Raw genomic sequence first — 24,116 nt, 5'->3', positions numbered from 1 at the left:
GATTTGCCACCGGTACTTTCAGTCACCATGCGAGTAATGCGGCAATGCTACGTGAACTCAAATGGGAAACCCTGGAGGGAAGAAGACGTCCTTTTCCTGAAACACTGTCGAGAAAGTTTAGAAATGCCTCATTTTCCTGACAGACCGAAAGGACTGTATTACCACCAATGTACATCTCACGTAAGAACTGCGAAAACAAGATAAGGGAAATCAGACGCCGTACAGAAGCATGTATTCGTTGGTAGTCGACCCTTTCACGTTGGGTGGTAGGTGGGAGGAGTTTCGAAAAACATTTTAATTATGTTTTCATAAAATATTGCCATAAAATATTTGCTAAGTAATTATTGTTATTATATGCCTCAACTTATTGTAAAAGTAATTTATAAATTTCATAAAGTAAATTGACTTCCTTACGTTATAACTCAACATTACTGTGGAACCCGTTGGCAGTTAGGAAATTTTTAAGAAAAACTTTCACTTGATTTCTCAGAATTTTTTGCAATAAATAATATTTTGCCTTCTTTTAATGTTTTTCTTACACTAACTAGCAATACTCCAGTACCCAAGTATACCACTAGTTACGTAAGAATAAAGAATATTTTTGTGTCGTGTCATTACAGCGGATGACCTCAGAAGATATTTGTTGCTGATTGTTTTTCAAGCAGTTCTTGTTAGTAAATTAGGAGTGTCTGTCTGACTTCTGTAGTAGTGTGAGGTGGAAATTGTTTCTTGCAGGAACCAAAGGGTACTTGTTAGATCAATCCATTGCACAACTTGACAAAATAAAACAGACACACACTCACAAGTTAATCCTTGGTTTTATAGTCGAGGTATACAAAATACAATTGACATTAAGTTATCATGACAGAAAAGTGAGATAATAATCTAAATGTAGTACTGTTTCAACTTCACATATGAGAAGGTAATGTACTCGTAGGCAGCTGTCTTCAGCGGTTGCATTTAATGCAATTGCTCGGCACAAGCTGGGATAGACTACGAACAGTAAGCATTCTCGCTATTATGTTCCAGGCTGACGCTGCTGTCGTTTTCGGTGCTGTGCGCACTGTGCACCCTGGGCCTGGTCTGTTACGTCTACCAGCACAGAAGGCTCAAGGTGTTCAAGGTGGCGAGCCCCATTTTCCTGGGCATCACGTTACTCGGATGTTCCATCATGTATCTCGAGGTAAAGTACTAATGTCACGCCCTGTGACAGTATGCAACAACGTTTTTTGTGTACATAGACTCAGAAAAGCTTAAACTAGGTGCCTTTTGATATTTTACAATAAAAATGGAGCTTGGCGTCACGTACTAGCCATTCGAACCGGCATGAACAACATCTGTTTCATTGACGTAACAAATAAAGAATCTTGCAACAAATGTATAGTGAAAGAGTATTAAAAAAAATACATACCGCTTTCAACGAGCGTAGGCTACAATGAATAAGCACTCCGTCTTCAGGCCACGAGTGGCGTACCGGGACTATCCGACCGCCGTGTTATCCTCAGAGGAGGATGCGGATAGGAGGGGCGTGGGGTCAGCACACCGCTCTCCCGGCCGTTAAGATGGTATTCTTGACCGAAGCCGCTACTATTCGGTCGAGTAGCTCCCCAATTGGTATCACGAGGTTGAGTGCACCCCGAAAAATGGCAACAGCGCATGGCGGCTGGATGGTCACCCATCCAAGTGCTGGCCACGCCCAACAGCGCTTAACTTCGGTGATCTTACGGGAACCGGTGTATCCACTGCGACAAGGCCGTTGCCAAACTACAATGAATAGCGGATGAAATTGAAAAGGAAATTCCTACTTTCTCAGTACTACCGAGAAAGACATACTTCCGACCCTTCAAAGACAAATGATGTTGGAAATTATGATGTTCACTTAACACCAAATGATAACTTCTTGCACGGTGGAAATACTTTTCTAGTTGGAATATAGTGGTCGGACAATATCTACTTGGAATCAGTAATTATCTTCGCTCATTCTAAAATAATATCTAACACCTCACCTGCAATATTTGAAGAATGTATAAAACTTCTTTAGAAGTCTGATTACTTTATAAATAAGTTAATATGCTTTACATTTGACGTTAAGCATTAAAATCTTTATGGTAGAATAGGAAAAACTCTACTTATGCTGGCTTTATTGATTTCGGATTACTCACCCGTAGACTAAAATTTAGTAAGCGATAAACTGTTTTCCTTTCATTATTTTGTGGCCTGTAAGCTTAAGAATGATTATAAATTATGTTTAAAGTTTGTTGGAGTTAATTAAGTACTCTCATTATCAAACAATGCATGAGTATAATCTGGATAATTTGTGCTCTGTTTTAAGAAAAGATAATTTTTCACTCATTTCAGTGCTTATGACGTCATATCTACTGAACTATGAGTCGTACAATGATATAATTTTGCAGTTACATTCAGTGGAATATGTGGATACTGTCTGTAAAATGTTTTGCGAATAGAGTTAGTAGTGAAGAAATGTAAATTGAAACATCATGCATGATACTGAATTTTTACTCCATGGACAGCAAAATTATTATGAGCAACAATCTTTTTTTTCCCTTTCTCTCTTTTCTAGGTTGTGACATCGAGACAAAAATTTGAGACGGTTTTTTGTATAGAGTTTGTAGTAAGTCGCTAAGTGCTCTGATTCTCAAATACGTGATGAATACAGTCTTGGTAATTTGGGCGCTGTGAGTTACCATGCCTCAAGATATACACCTAGTTTCTATCTTTAATGTATGACTTAAACCTCTAAACTAAAATCACTAGTTGATTCTGACGTTTCGATTATGACGGCATTTTAGACTTTAAATTCGGTCAATACCGAAAATCAGATTTTGTTGCTCCTGGAAGTCGGTAGATAGGCAACCAGCAACTGACAAGAGAATGGTCCAATCTGACATGGTAAGACAGGCCCTAAAATACTGTATACAGGAAGAATACACCGAAAGAAAGATCCTGACAAAATTTTATCTGCTAAGACGCACTGCAAGTATTATAAGAAAAAAAGTTGAAAGCTGCCAAATTCGTGGCTCGCCAGCGGATGGAGAAGGTACATCCCCTACAGGAGCTGTAGCCGACGGCGTATGCGCAACATGGCAGGCTGGTTAACCATGTATTGGCGAACATGTAACTCGACTCGGCACGATGGCAATTTTCGAAGCAAATTTCACTTTTCGTTGATTCTTTCTCTAAAACAAATGTACACCGTTACTGATCGCCCGAATTCGCAACTCATTTAATATCCATAGTGATTACCAGTTGCTATTGTGTTGTTGTTGTTGTTGTTGTTGTTGTTGTCTTCAGTCCTGATACTGGTTTGATGCAGCTCTCCATGCTACTCTATCCTGTGCAAGCTTCTTCATCTCCCAGTACTTACTGCAACCTACATCCTTCTGAATCTGCTTAGTGTATTCATCTCTTGGTCTCCCTCTATGATTTTTACCCTCCACGCTGCCCTCCAAGGCTAAATTTGTGATCCCTTGATGCCTCAGAACATGTCCTACCAACCGGTCCCTTCTTCTGGTCAAGCTGTGCCACAAATTCCTCCTCTCCCCAATCCTATTCAATACCTCCTCATTAGTTATGTGATCTACCCATCTAATCTTCAGCATTCTTCTGTAGCACCACATTTCGAAAGCTTCTATTCTCTTCCTGTCCAAACTATTTATTGTCCATGTTTCACTTCCATACATGGCTACACTCCATACAAATACTTTCAGAAATGACTTCCTGACACTTAAATCTATACTCGATGTTAACAAATTTCTCTTCTTCAGAAACGCTTACCTTGCCACTGCCAGTCTACATTTTATATCTTCTCTACTTCGACCATCATCAGTTATTTTGCTCCCCAAATAGCAAAACTCCTTTACTACTTTAAGTGTCTCATTTCCTAATCTAATTCCCTCAGCATCACCCGACTTAATTCGACTACATTCCGTTATCCTCGTCCTTTCAAGACACTGTCTATTCCGTTCAACTACTCTTCCAAGTCCTTTGCTGTCTCTGACAGATTTACAATGTCATCGGCGAACCTCAATGTTTTTATTTCTTCTCCATGGACTTTAATACCTACTCCGAATTTTTCTTTTGTTTCGTTCACTGCTTGCTCAATATACAGATTGAATAACATCGGGGACAGGCTACAACCCTGTCTCACTCCCTTCCCAACCGCTGCTTCCCCTCCATGCCCCTCGACTCTTGTAACTGCCATCTGGTTTCTGTACAAATTGTAAACAGCCTTTCGCTCCCTGTATTTTACCCCTGCCACCTTCAGAATTTGAAAGAGAGTATTCCAGTCAACATTGTCAAAAGCTTTCTCTAAGTCTACAGATGCTAGAAATGTAGGTTTGCCTTTCCTTAATCTTCCTTCTAAGATAAGTCATAGGATCAGTATTGCCTCACGTGTTCCAACATTTCTACGGAATCCAAACTGATCTTCCCCGAGGTCGGCTTCTACCAGTTTTTCCATTCGTCTATAAAGAATACTCGTTAGTATTTTGCAGCCGTGGTTTATTAAACTGATAGTTCGGTAATTTTCACATCTGTCAACACCTGCTTTCTTTGGGATTGGAATTATTATATTCTTCTTGAAGTCTGAGGGTATTTCGCCTGTCTCATACATCTTGCTCGCCAGATGGTAGAGTTTTGTCAGGACTGGCTCTCCTAAGGCCGTCAGTAGTTCCAATGGAATGTTGTCTACTCCCGGGGCCTTGTTTCGACTCAGGTCTTTCAGTGCTCTGTCAAACTCTTCACGCAGTATCGTGTCTCCCATTTCAACTTCTTCTACATCCTCTTCCATTTCTATAATATTGTCCTCAAGTACATCGCCCTTGTATAGACCCCCAATGTACTCCTTCCACCTTTCTGCTTTCCCTTCTTTGCTTAGAACTGGGTTTACATCTGAGCTCTTGATATTCATACAAGTCGCTTTCTTTTCTCCAAAGATCTCTTTAATTTTCCTGTAGGCAGTATCTATTTTACCCCTAGTGCGATAAGCCTCTACATCCTTACATTTGTCCTCTAGCCTTAACTGCTTAGCCATTTTGCACTTTCTGTCGATCTCGTTTTTGAGACGTTTGTATTCCCTTAGCATAACTTAATAACGGAGATAAAACTGGATTAATATTCACTGTGTTTAACACTTAATGTTAAGCGGTGTCGAAACTCGGTTCCACTTCGTAAAATCTGACTGTAAACTGTTTGAATTGAAGAAAGACTTACACGAAGTAATAAACATGCACCAAAATTAAACTCGCAAAAGTGTGAAAGCAAAAGTGTCTGAAACATTTGCTGTACAGGGTAGCCACAAAGTACCATTCCCCCATTAATAACCAACAGTTCCTTACAAGATTTTTTTTAGATGTGAAATATGTAGAGCTGCTAGTGAGAGGGAATGGAGCACTATCGCTGGAGATCTGCTAGACTTGGCCCTCCGATCCCGACAGAGATATGCACTGCTGATTTCAATAATATTTTGCATCAAGGCGGACTCAGTTTGTGAGATTACTGTTTTTACTGCTGATTTCAAGTTTTCTTCGAACTGGTTAAGCAAATTAAAAAAGAACATGCAGTATAGCAAGTCGCAAAACAATGAAATTTACTTCAAGTAAAAGTGTAGAGGAGGTGCATTTAATTCCTAGCTGACGTAAAGACGAGGCTTGCTTTTATCTCCACATCGTCTGTGTCTAACGCCGATCGGTCAGGTTTCGTGAAAGAACTGCGAGCAAACTGCACTTTATCATTTCGAAGCGAAAAAGGATAGAATTTGCTCTTCAATGGATTAATGCTATGACACATCCGTATAGAACAATGCCACTGATAAGTAAGAGTGGATTACTGTTTCCACAGCGTTTTATCTTCAAGGCATATTAAGATCAAAAATTAAGAAAGGCTGTTTAGCGACAAAAACCTTGTAAGTCGACCTATCAAAATCTGGAAAATAGCAAAGAATAATTTTTAACATTTGTAACGGTTTCTAACCAATTGCAGAAATTAATTCATTCAGCCGCATTGTAGAATCCTGTGTGCCGATTATTAGCGCCAAAAAACAGTAACACATTGGTCAGGTTACTTTAGGTATTTAGTGTTGTCTTCTGTTCCATCTAGTATAAAGGCTTGATCACAAATATAAGCTAACAGTTGTGAAGACTGACGAATTGTCTGTGAATGCACATTCACTTACGTTCGATTTCATTCGCTGCAGTGCAAAGAGAACTTACATGGTCCGGATTCGACTCACAGTTGGTCATAGGGTTTCTGTAAGTCACTTTTCACTCGTCCCACCTCTGCTAATGTTATTAATGTAACAAATGCCGAGTTTCACCGTAGTTCGGAGTCCATGTTAAGCAGCAGTTCCCGTTATAACTGGCTGGATTAATCATTCAGATGCTGCAGGAGGCGAAGGCAAACCGCCTCCAATAGTATTTTCCCCAGAAAAACGCTGGGGTTTTAAACCAATCTTTGGGTTCATGACAACTTTACCTTTAGCGTTTTTTGCAGAAAAAGATTGTTCCGAAAGCCATGTTATTCCGATGTAGAAGTAGTACAAAATCTGATGAAATTCCCGATTAAGTTCCACAAAATGCGACAAATTCTAAAATATTTTATTTCAAAAATTTATCTTATTCAAGCATGTGAACTACTAATCATTTCTTTACTGATCGTAGTTATTGTTATATTTCGAAATCAAGGACGCCACCGCATGAAATTCGAATAGTTTGCAATGAAAAATTTATGTCGCTGAAGCTGTGATACACACTGACGACATGCAGGTCTCTCTATTGACTACTCGTTAAGCTAAAAATAGATTCTCGACATCCATGACCAATTATAAGACATTTGAAATGAAATAAGTTAATCATTCACTCTTTACAGGCATACGAACAAACGAACAAAAAGATAATATACCATTTATTGTGTTTTTTCATATTTCCCATGTCACTGAAGTGCAAAAAGAAAATCATTTGGCAGATCTCAGTGCTACTTGCTCATTAAAAAAAACACACTGAGTCACAATATCCCGACGAAACTGCAACAGCCGTGGCCTTTCGGTCTCCTGACTTAGAAGCATTATCTGTGGGGAATTCTCAGTGACACATGCATTTCTCTTGTTGCCATATTAAATTTTGTTCCCAAAATAAAGCGAAGTTTACACAGCTTCTTACTCGTTTGATAAAAAATTCCTCTCCTGTCTAACCTCTTCATCACAGATTAGCACTTGCAACCACGTCCTCAATTATTTGCTGGATGTTTCACCTCGCTGACATGTTAACACAGTTGCAGTTGCGACGGAGTCCTGAAAGAGCCTGTTATTAAAAAAGAGACTGAGAACAAGACTGGTTAGCAGCCTGTGAGCAAGCTCATTATTGGTATAAAAATAAATGTGTAATTTCTTTACATATGTAACTATCGTTGGCACTTATAAAATCAAATTAGTAAGAAATAGGCAAAAATAGAAACAAGGACCTGTAAAAACCTATGGATAACACCTACGATATTAAATTTAACTGATGAAAATAAAAAATATAAAAATTCAGCAAAAGAAGCAAGCAAAAGGAAATACAGGCATCTAAAATATGAGTTTGACAGTAAGTGGAAAATGGCAAAGAAGGAATGGAGAGAGATAAAAGGTAAAGTTGTAGAAGGACACGCGTCTGTGAGAAAGATAGACCCTGTCTTTAAGAAAGTTAAAGAGAATTTTAGAAAAAAAGAGAAGCAATTGTGTGAGTATTAAAAGCTTGAGTTGCAAGCTAGTGCTAATAAAAAAAGGGAAATCAGAAAGGTAGAAAAAATATAAAGTATTAGTAATACAACGGAAACGAACTTGTACAGAACGTTATAGAAAGGAAGAAGTTGTAAAGATGAGGTTGAAGATATGAAACTGCGACAAAAATTTGACAGAACACTGAAAGACCTAAGTCTGAATAAGGTACCTGGAGCAGACATTTCCACAAAACGACTGAGAACCTTCGGAGAACATACCATGGCAAAACTATTCCCCCTAGTATCCAAGATGTATGAGACAGGTGTAATACCCACTACAAATATCCCCCAGAGAAATAAATAAATTTACAGGTAACATGAACATACTGCTGCATAGGTAAAAAAACAAACATTTTAAACATGTTATATAACTTAAAATAAATAATAATACTGTCTTCGAAGAATGTCACCTAACAGAGGGTCGAGCCATTACAACATACTAAGAGTTCTGCGTTTTCACTATACAGAATATTCAGTGAATCCTTACATGTTGTAAAGGCCGGTCCACACGCAACGATCTGTCTGTGCAGATATCGGCGCAGATGTCTGTACATGCAAAAGATCGCTGCAAATGTGTTGTGTTCACACGACACAAACTCCAATCTACTACTCGCCTGCCATCTGTCGATGTAGAAAAGAAATATCAGTGGCAAGCGAAAGTTTAATTAATTTATTTTGAAATTTAGGAATTGAAGAAATTCTGTTGTGGTCTGTGCTCGCAACTTGTGTTGCAAAAGACATTCAGACAAAACGCAGGAAACAGAGAGAGCGTTCAAAATTGTATACATAGTGGCTGCTAAAGCGAAAGCATTTTTCGCACGTACATTTTCTGCGAGAGTTGCAGGGCCACCCCGACTGGCGTAATTATTTACAGATGGATGTCTCTTAACGCTCGTAGCCTCTCATATTATACGAAATAATACACTCCTGGAAATTGAAATAAGAACACCGTGAATTCATTGTCCCAGGAAGGGGAAACTTTATTGACACATTCCTGGGGTCAGATACATCACATGATCACACTGACAGAACCACAGGCACATAGACACAGGCAACAGAGCATGCACAATGTCGGCACTAGTACAGTGTATATCCACCTTTCGCAGCAATGCAGGCTGCTATTCTCCCATGGAGACGATCGTAGAGATGCTGGATGTATTCCTGTGGAACGGCTTGCCATGCCATTTCCACCTGGCGCCTCAGTTGGACCAGCGTTCGTGCTGGACGTGCAGACCGCGTGAGACGACGCTTCATCCAGTCCCAAACATGCTCAATGGGGGACAGATCCGGAGATCTTGCTGGCCAGGGTAGTTGACTTACACCTTCTAGAGCACGTTGGGTGGCACGGGATACATGCGGATGTGCACTGTCCTGTTGGAACAGCAAGTTCCCTTGCCGGTCTAGGAATGGTAGAACGATGGGTTCGATGACGGTTTGGATGTACCGTGCACTATTCAGCGTCCCCTCGACGATCACCAGTGGTGTACGGCCAGTGTAGGAGATCGCTCCCCACACCATGATGCCGGGTGTTGGCCCTGTGTGCCTCGGTCGTATGCAGTCCTGATTGTGGCGCTCACCTGCACGGCGCCAAACACGCATACGACCATCATTGGCACCAAGGCAGAAGCGACTCTAATCGCTGAAGACGACACGTCTCCATTCGTCCCTCCATTCACGCCTGTCGCGACACCACTGGAGGCGGGCTGCACGATGTTGGGGCGTGAGCGGAAGACGGCCTAACGGTGTGCGGGACCGTAGCCCAGCTTCATGGAGACGGTTGCGAATGGTCCTCGCCGATACCCCAGGAGCAACAGTGTCCCTAATTTGCTGGGAAGTGGCGGTGCGGTCCCCTACGGCACTGCGTAGGATCCTACAGTCTTGGCGTGCATCCGTGCGTCGCTGCGGTCCGGTCCCAGGTCGACGGGCACGTGCACCTTCCGCCGACCACTGGCGACAACATCGATGTACTGTGGAGACCTCACGCCCCACGTGTTGAGCAATTCGGCGGTACGTCCACCCGGCCTCCTGCATGCCCACTATACGCCCTCGCTCAAAGTCCGTCAACTGCACATACGGTTCACGTCCACGCTGTCGCGGCATGCTACCAGTGTTAAAGACTGCGATGGAGCTCCGTATGCCACGGCAAACTGGCTGACACTGACGGCGGCGGTGCACAAATGCTGCGCAGCTAGCGCCATTCGACGGCCAACACCGCGGTTCCTGGTGTATCCGCTGTGCCGTGCGTGTGATCATTGCTTGTACAGCCCTCTCGCAGTGTCCGGAGCAAGTATTGTGGGTCTGACACACCGGTGTCAATGTGTTCTTTTTTCCATTTCCAGGAGTGTACTTGAATGAGAAGAGCAATTTCTCTCCATGAACGGCTGACGGTAACATTAAGATTCCTGGCAACAGGAAGGAGCTATAAGGACTTTAAATTTTCAACTGCAATTTCTAAACAAGCATTGAGTGCAATTATACCCAACACAAGTGAAGCTATTTACGCTGTCCTGAAGGATGAGTTCATGAAGGCAAGTCAAGTACATTAATTCTGTCAAGTTACAAATAACATTTTTGCTGATGAAGAATCACAATATTTTTGCCGTTTTAGACGTGCTTGAGCCACAAAATACCACAAACTTGGCTGGTATATTTCATCCACTCCAACTCCAGATCTTCGAGATTTTTGAACTTTTGATAACTATTTACAGTAAACAGTCCACAACGATTTTTATTATTACCGTTTCTCAGTTCGCCAGTGCGTCAACTTCTAGTAATTTTTCAATTAATGCATTGTATGCAGCTGTCTTTTTGTTCCGGTCACTGTACTCTTTACTTTTAATCTTCCACAAACATGGGTCATTTCTATAAAGTTCAATGAATTCAGTGATAAACTGTCTAGAACACTGACGAGCGTCAGCCATTTTAATGCTCCGTGCGCACAAAGACAAACACTAGACTGAACAAGCAGCTGTTTCGCGCCAGATTTGCGGCGATCTCCTGTCCACATGCTCCACCTTGTCTGCGCAGATGTGGTTTGAACCCACAGATTTGAGACGATTCGCTCAAAACTCCAACTCCAACTTCCAGGTTTGCACACACCTCATGTCGGTGCAAATCTCCTATCCACACGCAACTATCTGTCTGCGCAGATGTGAGGTGCACAGACATTTGCGCAGACAGATCGTTGCGTGCGGACGGGCCTTAAGCAATACTGAATAAATAGGCTTTTCTTCTCGAGTTTTCCGTTACTGTTAATATCTTTACAGCAGTATGATGATTGCAGATGGCCGCCATTTTCCCTGTGCTGGATATGTACTCCTGCATCGCTACGAAGTGGAGTCGGCACCTTGGTTTCTGCATAACGTACACGGCTCTCCTGATGAAGACGTGGAGGTAAGATTGCACAACGATCGACTTTAATCATTACTTTCTTCACAGCAAAAAAAAACATTAGTTGGTTAGACTCTCCTGGCCCCGGCTGAAGTGTGAAAGTTTCGCTCCCTCCCTCCTCGCACGTCCTGCTCTTCATACCCATCGCCAAATGTAACTTGTGATAAAGCCATTGACATAAATATAAAAGTGGTTTTAGCATGTACTCTGACTCTTTCTTGATTATATATAGTCTTTTTTATGTTTAAGTAGTTATTCGCAGTATTTTCTAAAACATGGACTGTATATTGGTAGGATAACTTAGGTTAAGTAGTGTGTAAGCTTAGGAACTGATGACCTTAGCAGTTAAGTCCCATAAGATTTCACATACATTTGAACAATTTTGGAGAAGACGAGGAACAGAGCTCACTGAGCCACAATAACTAATTTTTTCATGACGTCAGCCTATATTTTTCTAGCCGTCGGGTGCTATTCTCTCTCCTAGTAATCAAGTGCAGTTCTACGCACTAACTATGCTTTAAAATCGTTAAATTCTGCAGTTTTTCATTTTCTTTTACATGTCTTTCTTGAAAAATAAGACCACGAGCTTACATTTGGAGATTCTGCTGATGTTACTGCACTCTTAATACGGAGCACACCAAGCTTTTGCTGTCAGTTATAAATCTGAGCAAAATTTACGTTATTCCCTGATTCTTCACAGATGGACAGATGGGTAAAAAGTGAAGTATGTTCAGTACGACAATTTTAATATATTGTCGTCTGTCTGTCGCCCTTTACGCACACCGACAAGTGTAGGCCCTTGCTCCTGCTTTACTCTCACTACAAAACACACACTGATCTTTCTCTAAAAGAGTGAAATCACTCGTGAACACACGATATCGCATGGAAACACTGAACGTACAGATACTGCTGACCTCCATCCTTGCTGCAATATGTATGTTGGTGAGGGCTACAATAGTCCACTGTAGTAGCAGTAGTAGTAGTAGTAAAACGTGCGGTTTCCGTGACAGGAAAATGCTTTTCAGGGACGATTTGGACAAATCCGAGGATAAAGAGGACAACTACGTCTCAGATATAGATCCTAAATATGTTCCTGAATGCAAACGCGCTTCAAAAGGCGTTGCTTATCTGGTAAATATGAATAACTCCTTAAGGAAGTAAACAATATTTTGTCTTTGAATTTACAGGACACTGTGATGGCAGAAATACATAGCATACAGGGGCTGGACAAAAATATGCAGCACCCTGAGAAATGTATTCTTGAACATACGGTAAATGCAGATGCTAGACAAGCCTGAAGGTTACGCTGTTGTATTTGTCCACGAACAGCACCTGGGTGTGAAATCTTATGGGACAATCATTGAAGAAGCTGTAACGGATAAGAGAAAGAAAGAGAGGGACAGAGGACGGCAGCTGTAAAGTCACCGCAGGACTAAATTCGCGCTCGCGAACCCTGTCAGCACTTTAACAACACGAAGTGAGCTGCATAAGCAGGGAACAGTAGGAAAAGCTGGAATTATAGAACGACTCATCAGTGATACAATCGCCCGTAACAGGAAAACGTGGTGCCAAAACTATTAAACCTAGACTATGGAGCAATGAAAGAAGATTTTGTGGTCAGATGAGTTTTGTATTACCGTTTCCAACTTCTGGCTGAGTTTACGTTCCAAGAGTGAAACGTGATAGGGGTTCGGTGGTGATTTGGGCAGCAGTATTGTCGTGCCGCCAAGAATTAACGATTTTGGCTGATCAGGTCCATCCCATGGTACAGTGTTTGTTCCCCAGTGGTGATGCCGTGTTCCAAGGCGACGGGGCCTCCATTCATACAGCTGGCATCAACCAGGACTAGTTTTGTGAGTATGAATCATCACGCATCCCATCGTCACCACAGTCACCAAATCTCAATATTATTGAGTCTTTCTGGTCTACTTTGGAGAGAAGGTGCATGTACACTATCCGCCTTCATCATTGTTACCTGAACTCGCCATTGTTTTGTAGAAAGAATGGTACAAGGTTGAGAAACAAGCCCGAACCTGTATTTATCCATTGCGAAAGGACAGGAAGCGGTTTTAACTGCCAGAGGGTTTCCTACACCGTATTAGGCATGGTAGTGCATTGTCTTTGTGGTGCTTCTATGGTTTTGTCGAAACCCCTATGGATTGATTGTGGAGGTTGTTATAGTTCATTGGTTCAAAACATGGTAATGGAAATCTTGGTATCCTAAACTGAAACAATTCGAACCGTTTAAATTTTTATTTTTGAGAGGTTTCACACAATGTTTCGTTAACTCACCACACAGGTAAACATTGGTCAGTCAACGGTAACTCGTGTTAAATGTACTCAGTTTGCAAGTAAACAATGGAAAGTCGCTCAGACGTACTGGCTTCTTAAGAATAAAATTCAGAGCAGAATTTACGATTTTAAAAATCTGCCATTACTCTAGAAATATTTGAAAACTACTTACTTGAATAAAAAAAATCATAACGGATGTACTTGAAATATTTTATTTGTGAGATTCTGTTGACTCTTTACTGTACAGTTTCCCCAGACAACCATCTTGTCCCATATCATTGTTTACAATAGAGGTCTTCAATTAATTTCGATTCTTGTGCTTGATGCCACGAGAAAAAGATTTTCGTTGTGGTCTCCTAATTCCACACACATCAAATCAAAGGTGACATCATTGTCTTTTGAGAAAATAAAATGTGAATATCAGATTTAGCTGATTCATTTTGCAATGCTTGGTTTTCACAGAAGAACCAGTGAAAAGACTATACGGTTCACGGCACACTCACAAGGTAGTCTTTCGACCCTGCCGTCCGACCAAAGAAGTACGAGCCTTCATAATGCAAATTCTTTGAAAGGATTTTCTTCATTGGCGTCCTGGTAATTGGAAAGCTCACACCAGAAATTGACAGAATTGTTAATGTTATCCTATTGGACGATGGTCAGTTTTTGTCACTGTAATTCAGTTCTGGCGACTATATCATTATCCAACTGAGAGCTTTCTAAGAGGTGAATTAAGGGTTCTTTTGTCACTACAAGCGCCTTTGAAATTACGAAAAGAGGTAATTTCCTCAAGACTTCAGTTTTATCACGCAGTCTTTTCTGTAACTGTTTAACGACAAACAAATTTCCCACATCTTTCTCTAATTTTTTTCTTCTTCTTCGGTTATTTTATTTCTAATTTCAGATTCTTTTTCGAACGAGTATCCAAGATATGGCTTTGAATCTAGCTGATTTTCGATATCATTGGCAAGATATTTTCTTAAACGGGGTAGGTAGGAATGGCAACTTGCACAAGAAAAGCTTGAATGAGAACTACCAAGTCCTCTAGTAAGTTGCATGGGTCCATACCATTTGACTTGAATTGCTTGTCGACTCTCTGAGGACATGAAAGGTTAGGTCACAAAAATAGCAAAATATACTAAATTAAGTTCGTCACTGAACATCGTAAAGGGTGTTTCAGCTATGTAGCATTTTTCGCTGAGTCTAACGATTTCAAGAGTTTTTAAATAGAGCCATGTATCAATTATTCCACATACCGCAGGTTTAGTAGATAACCATCTACTGTCACAAGCTTGGGGGATTTTCAGTAGTTCCTCCCCACCATTTAGGACTGGGAAAATCTGGCGGTAAAAGAGCTGTCGTGAAGATTATCAAGAAAACCAGTCGTAGCTTTCCCTAATCGAGAAGTCCATTTTTCCTGTAAGACATTCTACAGTTGCTGCAGACGTTGCCAACAGAATGGAATGACAGACACTTTTATAAGTACGGTATCAGATGTGGAACCTCCATTTAGGCACTTCAAGCACTCCATTATTAATACCAACCAACACACTAGCATTATATGTCCCTATTCTTTTATAAGTATCGAATGTGGAGCCTCCATTTTAAGTAACTTACTTCATACACTCCATTATTAATACCAGCCATCACACTAGCATTATCTGTTCCTATTCCCTGCAATTTCTTTAAACGTAGGTTAACTTCCTTCAAAGCTACTTTAGCAGCTGATACAGTAGGCTCAGCATTGCATTTTTCAAGCTCGGCTAGTGTAAGAAGTGTTTTTTGAGATGTTTTGCTACAACTTCAATGACACTAATATCAGTTTATTCGTCAATTAAAATACTGTACATAGCCTCAACATCAATTTCGAGATCTTTCGCAAAATAGGGCCCAAGAACATTCTTGATAACAACACTACACTTCGTACGATGTTACTTAATCCAGTTTGTAATAACAACATCTTTGAACCCGGATGTGACTCTTCAGTTTCGTTTCATCCTACGGAATCCTCCACGACTTTGAAAATAATTTTTGCCTCTCTTGGGAGGAAAAGAAAGAAACTGCAGATTTATGTTTTTATCTTTCTGCGCGATTTTCTGCACCAGCTAACCGAGCTCTTGTAGTACAGCGGCACACTTTACGGAATGCCAATGCACAAATTTCGGATTTCTTAACCACTCTTCCCTAAACTTTTGGGTGTATTGGGGTTTAACTTTACCCATTTCAACAAAACTATAATCAATCGCTCTGACTAGCACAGGTGCGGCTACTACTGACATGCAGCACTCGCGAAGTTGCATTTGGCTCAACTGCTCGGTCCTCGGCAATGGAAATGCAATAATTATAATTGAAATATTGTATCGCATCGTGCATTATTCAAATCACTATTTCCAACTTTTAAAATACTGAACATTTTGTTTTAGAAATTTGAATGTTACGCTTATACCTTTAAATAATACAAAATAAAGTATAATAGTTTCGTACCTAACGTATCGTATTCTTGAACTCGTTAGTTACTTTGTTGAGTACCAGTAGTAATTACGCTTGTGTTTTTTAAATGATTTTATTGTTTAAGCAGTTACAGGAAAGCAAATTTTCTATAACCTATTAAGAGCAAGTTGAAGATATTGAAATTCAACACTAATCTTTGGAAATGAACAAAATAATTTTTTCGAAGAATATATTAAAAAGACTAGAATTCAACCAGACAATATTTTTAAAAAGACTAAATTTCCCACTAACAACCAGATCTACAATGTGTCAACCAGATGGCCTTTAGAAAAACTAGATCTAGTTGGGAAACAATTAAATTGGCGACACTGCTGTCCTTAGGTCCTACATTGTTGCGAAGGTAATCTATGTTTTCAAAACACCATATTATGCCTTTTCTACCACTTAATCGACTTGGTTGTAGAAAGGCTGACCCGAATCCATGTTGTGAGGAGCTGAGTATATCATTAGAGTCAAAATATTGTGTTATCGTTTTATGCATGCAGCATACGATCATTTTTCATGTGACTGGTGTAAGTGATAGAGATTGATAGTTATACAGAGATGATACATCACCTTTCTTATGTGTTGGTTGGATACAAGTAGTGTATTGTCAAACGTTCTTGAAGAGTACTTTGATTGAAACTTTTATTACTTGTTGTGTCTATGGGATTAGAATTTATTTTCTTATATATTTAATAATTTAATTTGAGAGGCTGTAGTATCCTCTGCTCCAGAATTAATGGAGCTCAGCTACTGATTCATTGTCCACCTTCTCCATAGCGTGAATCCAGCGATAGCTGTCATTTAGCTTATTTTTCATCAGTGCAGTAGTTCTTCTACCTTACTGACGTTCTCCGTGACATTTTCATATGAGTGAGGACTGACAAAATATACAGTTAGAATGTCAGGTGGAATTAATATTCTTATTTTACATATACAGTGCAGCATACATGGTAGAACGTTGGGTTGAATTGTGATTCGTATTTTACTTAGCTGTGGAGTGTATAATTTTTTTCGATTTTGCTGTTTAGTTCAGTAAATCAGAGTGGATGGTTTCATCTAGCTTTTAGGACAACATGCTACATAATTTGGAGTTAACAGGTATAAAAACTTTTTGGTCAGTTCTTTAGCCCCTGAAAAGTGGTTATTAATTTATCCCTTTTGTTCCATATTTAACACACTTCTCTTTATGTGTACTTTAAAGTGCAAGCTAAATTCAGAAAAGTGTTATTACGTGACAGCGAAATCTCTTAGATTAGATTAGATTTACTTTCATTCCAATTGATCCGTAGTGAGGAGGTCCTCCAGGATGTGGAACATGTCAGAAAAACATCAATACATGACAAATATTTACAGCTAAAACAAATAAGCTAATGTACCATTCCACAGGTCCCAAGTGGAATGATCGTCATTTTCTAATGAACTCTAAGAGTCATTTTACAGATAATAATGCACTGAATTTAAAACAAAAAAAGTTTTTTATTTATTTATAAGGTAATAAACATGTAATACAACTACTGTAATACTTATTTACAATGAACACATTACTGCACTGAAATGGTGCAGAAGTTAGATTATACTTACACACACACACACACACACACACACACACACACACACACACACACACACAGACACACAAATTTTGAGTGAACACATTACTGCACTGAAATTGTGCAGAAGTTATGTTGTACTTATATACAAATCAGTTGGTTTTACTAAGAAATTCATCAATGGAGTAGAAGGAGTTGGCCACCAATAAATCCTTTAGGCTTCTCTTAAACTGAATTTCATTGGTTGTTAAGCTTTTTATGGCTGCTGGCAAGTTATTGAAAATGTGTGTTCCTGAATAATGCACACCTTTTTGTACAAGACTAAGTGACTTTAAATCCTTGTGAAGATTATTCTTATTTCTAGTATTGATTCCATGAATTGAGCTGTTGGTTTGAAAAAGTGATATATTTTTAATGACAAATTTCATTAAGGAATAAATATATTGGGAAGCTGCAGTTAGTATCCCTAGTTCCCTAAACAGGCTTCTGCAGGATGTTCTTGAGTTCACACCACATATAATTCTTACTGCACGTTTTTGTGCCTGGAAAACTTTAGCTTGGCTTGATGAATTAACCCAAAAAATAATCCCATATGACATTATGGAATGAAAGTAAGCATAGTATGCCAGCTTTTTCATTTTTATATCCCCTATGTCTGACAAAATTCGCATTGCAAACAGAGATTTGTTAAGACGCTTCAGCAGTTCTGTGGTGTGCTCCTCCCAGTTGAATTTATTATCAAGCTGTAATCCCAAGAATTTAACACTGTCCACTTCTTCTATCTTCTTGTCATCGTATGTTAGACATATACTCTTGGGACACCCCTTACAAGTTCTGGACTGCTTGTAGTGTGTTTTTTCAAAGTTTAGTGACAAAGAATTGGCAAGGAACCAGTGATTAATGTCCACAAATATTTTATTGGCTGATCTTTCTAAGACTACACTTGATTTGCTATTTATTGCAATGTTTGTATCATCGGCAAACAAAACAAACTTGGCATCTGGTAATGTTACTGATGAAAGGTCATTGATATACACAAGAGAAAGTAAGTGCCCCAAGTTGGATGATGCCTGATAGCTTGATACATGTCTCTTTCCTAATAACACCCTTTGTTTCCTGCCAGAGATATAAGATTTGAACCATTTTGCAGCATTTCCTGTTACACTATAATATTCTAGTTTACTTAAAAGGATATTGTGATTTACACAGTCAAATGCCTTTGACAGATCACAAAATATACCAGTTGCCTGCAATTTTTTGTCTAATGAATTAAGCACATTTTCACTGTAAGTGTAGATAGCCTTCTCAATATCAGAACCTTTGAGAAATCCAAACTGTGACTTTGACAGTATGTTATTTGAGATAAGATGGTTATAAAGACGACTGTACATTACTTTTTCGAAAATTTTTGAAAATGCTGGCAACAGTGAAATTGGACGGAAATTTGATGCTATTTCTTTATCTCCCTTCTTAAACAGTGGCTTAACTTCAGCATATTTCAGCCATTCAGGAAATATTCCACTGATAAACAACTGGTTACACAGATAGCTTAATATGTTACTTAGCTCAGAATCACATTCTTTAATTAACTTTGTTGATATTTCATCATACCCACTAGATGTTTTTGATTTTAAAGATTTTATGATGGAAATTATTTCTGTTGGGGTAGTGAGGGTCAAATTCATATTATGGAAGTTCCTTGAAATGTTTGGTCTAAGGTAATCCATAGCAGCATCTACCGAACCTGACAACCCCATCTTTTCAGTAACAGTTATAAAATGTTTGTTAAAAAGTTCTGCAACACTATACACATCTGTCACCAATGTATCATTTACTCTTAATGCTATTTGTTCCTCTTCATGTCTGGTTCTACCGGTCTCCTCCTTCACTATATCCCATATTGTCTTTATTTTGTTATCTGATATGACTATCTTTTCCTTGTAATATATTTGCTTTGACATCTGTATTACAGTCTTTAATATTTTGCAGTATTTCTTACATTGTGCTATAGCATCAACATTGGAAATGTTTTGGATTGACAGATACAGTTTTCTTTTTGTTTTACAATGACTATTTTCATACATATTACATAAACATATCACGTAGCAGAGAGATAAGGGGCTGGGAGTGTACATTTCCTATCCTAAGTGAAACTCTGCATCTCCCTGCAGTAGGTGTATCTCAGAATAAGAGAGTGGATCCTTTGCAAAGTTTCAGAGTATGTGCCAGAACCAAGCAGAACCTTTAATTAGTCATAAATATGATGCAGTCACCTACCGAATGAACCATCATGGACTAAGACAATAGTCTAGTTCCATTTAAATACTGTACGATTGCACACCAATATACCCAGTGCTCATTCCATATGGGACTCTTCTTTATGCCCATAGTTTCTATGAACCCTCTTCTACACCATGGGATCAGTAAAAAAAAAACTGGTACTATTTACGTTTTTAATGTGTTATTACCCTACAATAACTAGGCCTAACTTTGTTTTTCCTGAAAAATGCTTTTCACGTATTCTGTAGTGATTGGTAAGTCACATACGTGATGATTTTGCTAAATGGGGACAAACTGTAAGGAATGGTGCGTGGGAGGATAAGGAACAAAAAATGTGAAATGGTCGCATGGGCAGTAATGCATTCCAATGGAGGTACATCCACCTGAAATTGGAGGTAAAAGATCTTACCTAGTGACCTCAGTATCAGTACCAGGCAGGCGGCCCACCAGCAAAGGAGTAAGCCAGATGACTGTGTGGAACATTCTCCACGCCAGCTACAACTGTCTACGTCACTTACAAAGTGTACAGGCCTTATTACCTCTGGACTTACTCAGCAGTGATGGTTTGTCATTAGTTGATCACACAGGCTACTGCAGTGCTGTGATTTCTTTCATCTACCATATTCACAGATGAGGCTATCATTACAAGAAGTGAGATCATCAACCTTACCAACACCCACCTGTGGGCTATGGAGAATCTACATGTTATGGAAGCAGCAAACCATACATATTGGTTCAGCTTCATCATGTGGGTAGGAATTATTGGGGACAATGTTGTGAGACCTGTCATCCTTCCACAGTGTCTCACAAGCTAGACATATCTGTGCTTCCTGCAGGTGACCTGGCCTCCCCTACTGAAAGACATGGGTTTGGTGGTCCAAAGAACAATATGATTACCACATGATGGTGCTCCAGCTCACTGCCCTCTTGAGAGTGGATTTAATACACTATACAGAAAGAATATTTTTACTTGCATGACATGTTCTGTTGTGAGCTTTCAGTCAATGAAATCTAGACTGTGAAAGATCTTCGCCTTCATGTGGGTGTACCCCCTTGGAATGCATTTTCGGCCATGTGTTCCTGTGATGTTTTTTGTTCCTTCTCCTCTAAAGTAGCATTTCCTGCAATTTATTCCCATTTAACAAAATCATACTGTATACAGCTGAAACAATTGCTTAAATCGATATAAAACTCTCTTAAGCATATCTCTTTCACTTCCATTTAATCCCAGGTCAGAACAAGAAGTTCAGATACGCTACGGAGATCATTTTGGACCTCTTATTACTGAAAATGACAATGTGTTCTGGTCTGTAGGCAAAAATGTGATCAGCTGTACAATAACCAAGGTTCACTGCAAAAATGGCATTTATGCTTACTAACTGTTTATGTCAAAAAGTCCAGTAATGATCTGTCACTTTATCAGCTTTAGTTCATGCTTTCGATCATGTGTTGTGGTTGAATACAATGTGTATCTTTCACATACACTATGATTGTGAGGGAATCCCAAAATTGGCTTTTGTAAGCCAATTTCCCAATACCACTCTCATGTAAATGTTATACTGTTTTCAAAATGTGCTTGGCTTGTCAGGTTTGCACTTGATTTTAACATGCTACCTAATCTGGATTGGATGACTTTTTGTTAAGTCAAGGAGAAATCAAAATAGTGGCCTAACCAGGAAATTACCCGCCCTAATATTGAAATGATGAGAAACAAGGATTATGATTACTAAATCAGAAAACAGTAGAGCTTATTTCCAGAAGTCATATATGAGAAACAACAAATGATACAAAAACCAATGTATGACTGAACTAACAAAATTATTCACCAGCATCAGCTACTTGAATCTGATTTTCATTTTCTGGGAGATGTTTTGTCCATACTGCCTGTTAAAGTAATGTTTGAAACTTTTTACAGATGTTGTCATCCTAGATTTCACTTTTGAGGCTAATGTATCTATCCATAGTGTGTAGAATCTCCTAAATCAACCAACCATCAAAGTGTTTAGAATATTTAGTGTTGCACAATGTATTCTATGTTAATATTTCTCTTCTTTATTGTGAAAATATTGTTTAATGATTATATTTAATTTGTCAAAACAGAAGAGGTTAAGATAACCACTCACCATGCAACAGGTACAAACATGCACAGAAAAGGAGCATGGTAGCACAGCTTGTAAACTTGCACTGGCATTGAGAACATGTAGCAGACTGTGCACTAGCACACCTCATCTCCCACCCCCCCCCCTCTCTCTCTCTCTCTCTCTCTCTCTCTGTGTGTGTGTGTGTGTGTGTGTGTGTGTGTGTGTGTGTGTGTGTGTGTGTGTTTTTCCAATATCAAATATAATGTTTTAATATGAGTTTCATTGTGTTTTAGGGTATCACTAACATACAGGGTAAAGTCAGCACATAAGGTGAAGCTGACAGACAAACAATTGCTCCAGTGGATGTTTCCCATTCTGCTAGTTATGCTCATCTACTTGGGAACATGGACTCTGAGTGCTCCACCTACAGCAGAAGAAATACATGATAGCATAGGCCTTAGGTTTAAGCAATGCTCCTACAACTGGTGGGATCACAGTCTAGCTATAGGTAGGTTCTAAAATAATAAATAATGTTGTCAAGTCATTTAAGCAAGTTTGCAAGAAGTCTGTTATAAGTTCTTTCATAACTAGTGGATCCAGTCTCCATACCAAAAACTATGAATACTGTAAATGATAATGAAAACTACAGATATAAACTGTGAATGTTTGTAAGGATTTTTTTTTTTTTTTTTTTTTTTTTTTTTTTATATCATACAGCATTTTTTCACCAGCTATTCATGATTAGCACAAACAATTAATTGATTTGAACATAACTAAGAACTGCCATATGATTATTTGATTTTAGTTTCCATGTGCAAAATAAAATTTTTGTTATGTTTAAGGCACTATTGTTGTTTCAAACAGGTGAAGTGCTTTTCCTGGCATGGGGTATAAGAGTCTGCTATAATGTTCGCAATGCGGAATCACTGTACAATGAGGCCCGACTCATCAGCTATGCCATTTACAATATTGCAATTGTGAACATTACTATGATTGCATTCCAGTAAGTATGTGAGAAATTCTAATAGAACAAACTAAATAAGAAATAAGTAAAAACTAAATTGCCTCATAATATAGTAAAGAAAATAATAAATTCTTTGTTAAACAATTCTATGATGACAGACAACCATTCCCAGTACAAAGTAACAGACATACAACCTTGTGTGCGTTCACACACACACACACACACACACACAGTAATTAAATTTGGAAACACTTCTCACACTGTGGCAGTAGGTGAGGGGGTGGGGAAAGGAAAAAAGAGAGAATGAAGAGTGTGGGGTATGTATGTTTTTTGTATCAACTCGTCTTTGATTGTTGTTGGAGAAATCACCATTTACTTTCTGATGATGTGGCAGCACATTACTCAATATTTTAAATTGTACAGTGAATGAACTGTCTGCTCTTGTAGTAGTTTTTGAGTTTTAGCCATACGTATTGATACCTTCCCTTTTCTGGATTGATGTAGCTCAGGTCTACAAATTTGATAATTAGTGCATAGAATATATATGACATAGGTAAATGTGCTTGTTCAAAATGGAGAGCTATTAAAAGTAAAGAGTTGTGTATTACTGATGAGGGACTAGTGATTTGTTTCTTGTTTCTTTTGGTAAGGGTATTCTGGTAGTGAACTCCAGGAAGCTGAATGACTGCCATTGTAAATCACCAAGATGGTCATTGGAAGGAATAGTAGTGCTGTGCTTGCATAACGAGCATGCCATCCATCTCGCCACATGAATATGCTGGCCAATAGTGTTTCTGATGGCCTGTATAAATACTGTAACCCAGCGAATGGAAATGTGTACTGGACCACTTCTGTACTTGCACCTGATATTATCAGTTGCTATCAGCACTGTACAGTGGACTATTTGATAATAACCTCACTTGGCACTTGGTTCTTCTTTACAGTCATGTTTGGATTGCCTCTCTCTTTGTTCCTGGTCTGTTGATATCATTGTGGTGAAGGTTCTCACTTTGTATGTTGTTGCTGCATCGATTGCTTTGGGCTTGTCCTAGTTGTGTCATGTCTGCCATTGATCAGTTTTATCAAACTTGACTACAGCTTGGTATCATTTGCTCTTCTGCAGGCTGCACTTTCACCTTGCCATTTCCATTTCTCTCCTAGTTTCTGACACTTGCATTGATATCCACTTATTGTGGGTATAGCATTTGCAATGAGGAAAAAGATAGTTGTTCGGTAATATGGACTCTGAATTGGTTTGTTTCTGTACCAACAGCAGCAGCTGGTGCAATAGCA

The 24,116-nt window shown here is 39.2% G+C and overlaps 1 protein-coding gene and 1 pseudogene across 1 annotated transcript in view; one reads left to right on the top strand and one right to left on the bottom strand.

Annotated features, from left to right (window-relative positions):
• The window catches only part of LOC126161541 (probable G-protein coupled receptor CG31760), a 439,386-nt gene that overhangs the window by 365,319 nt on the left and 49,951 nt on the right, over nt 1-24,116 (top strand). Inside the window, exons 7-10 of the mRNA XM_049917466.1 lie at nt 1,030-1,183; nt 11,057-11,166; nt 22,153-22,367; nt 22,724-22,862. Coding sequence (XP_049773423.1) covers nt 1,030-1,183; nt 11,057-11,166; nt 22,153-22,367; nt 22,724-22,862 — 618 coding nt within the window. The remainder of the gene's footprint in view (nt 1-1,029; nt 1,184-11,056; nt 11,167-22,152; nt 22,368-22,723; nt 22,863-24,116) is intronic.
• On the bottom strand, nt 1,645-1,761 carry LOC126163459 (5S ribosomal RNA; annotated as a pseudogene).

This window comes from Schistocerca cancellata, chromosome 2, assembly GCF_023864275.1.
Source record: "Schistocerca cancellata isolate TAMUIC-IGC-003103 chromosome 2, iqSchCanc2.1, whole genome shotgun sequence".
Taxonomy (NCBI): Eukaryota; Metazoa; Arthropoda; class Insecta; order Orthoptera; family Acrididae; genus Schistocerca; species Schistocerca cancellata.
The sequence above is the reverse complement of the archived record's forward strand: the minus strand, read 5'-3'. Positions and strand labels throughout refer to the sequence as shown.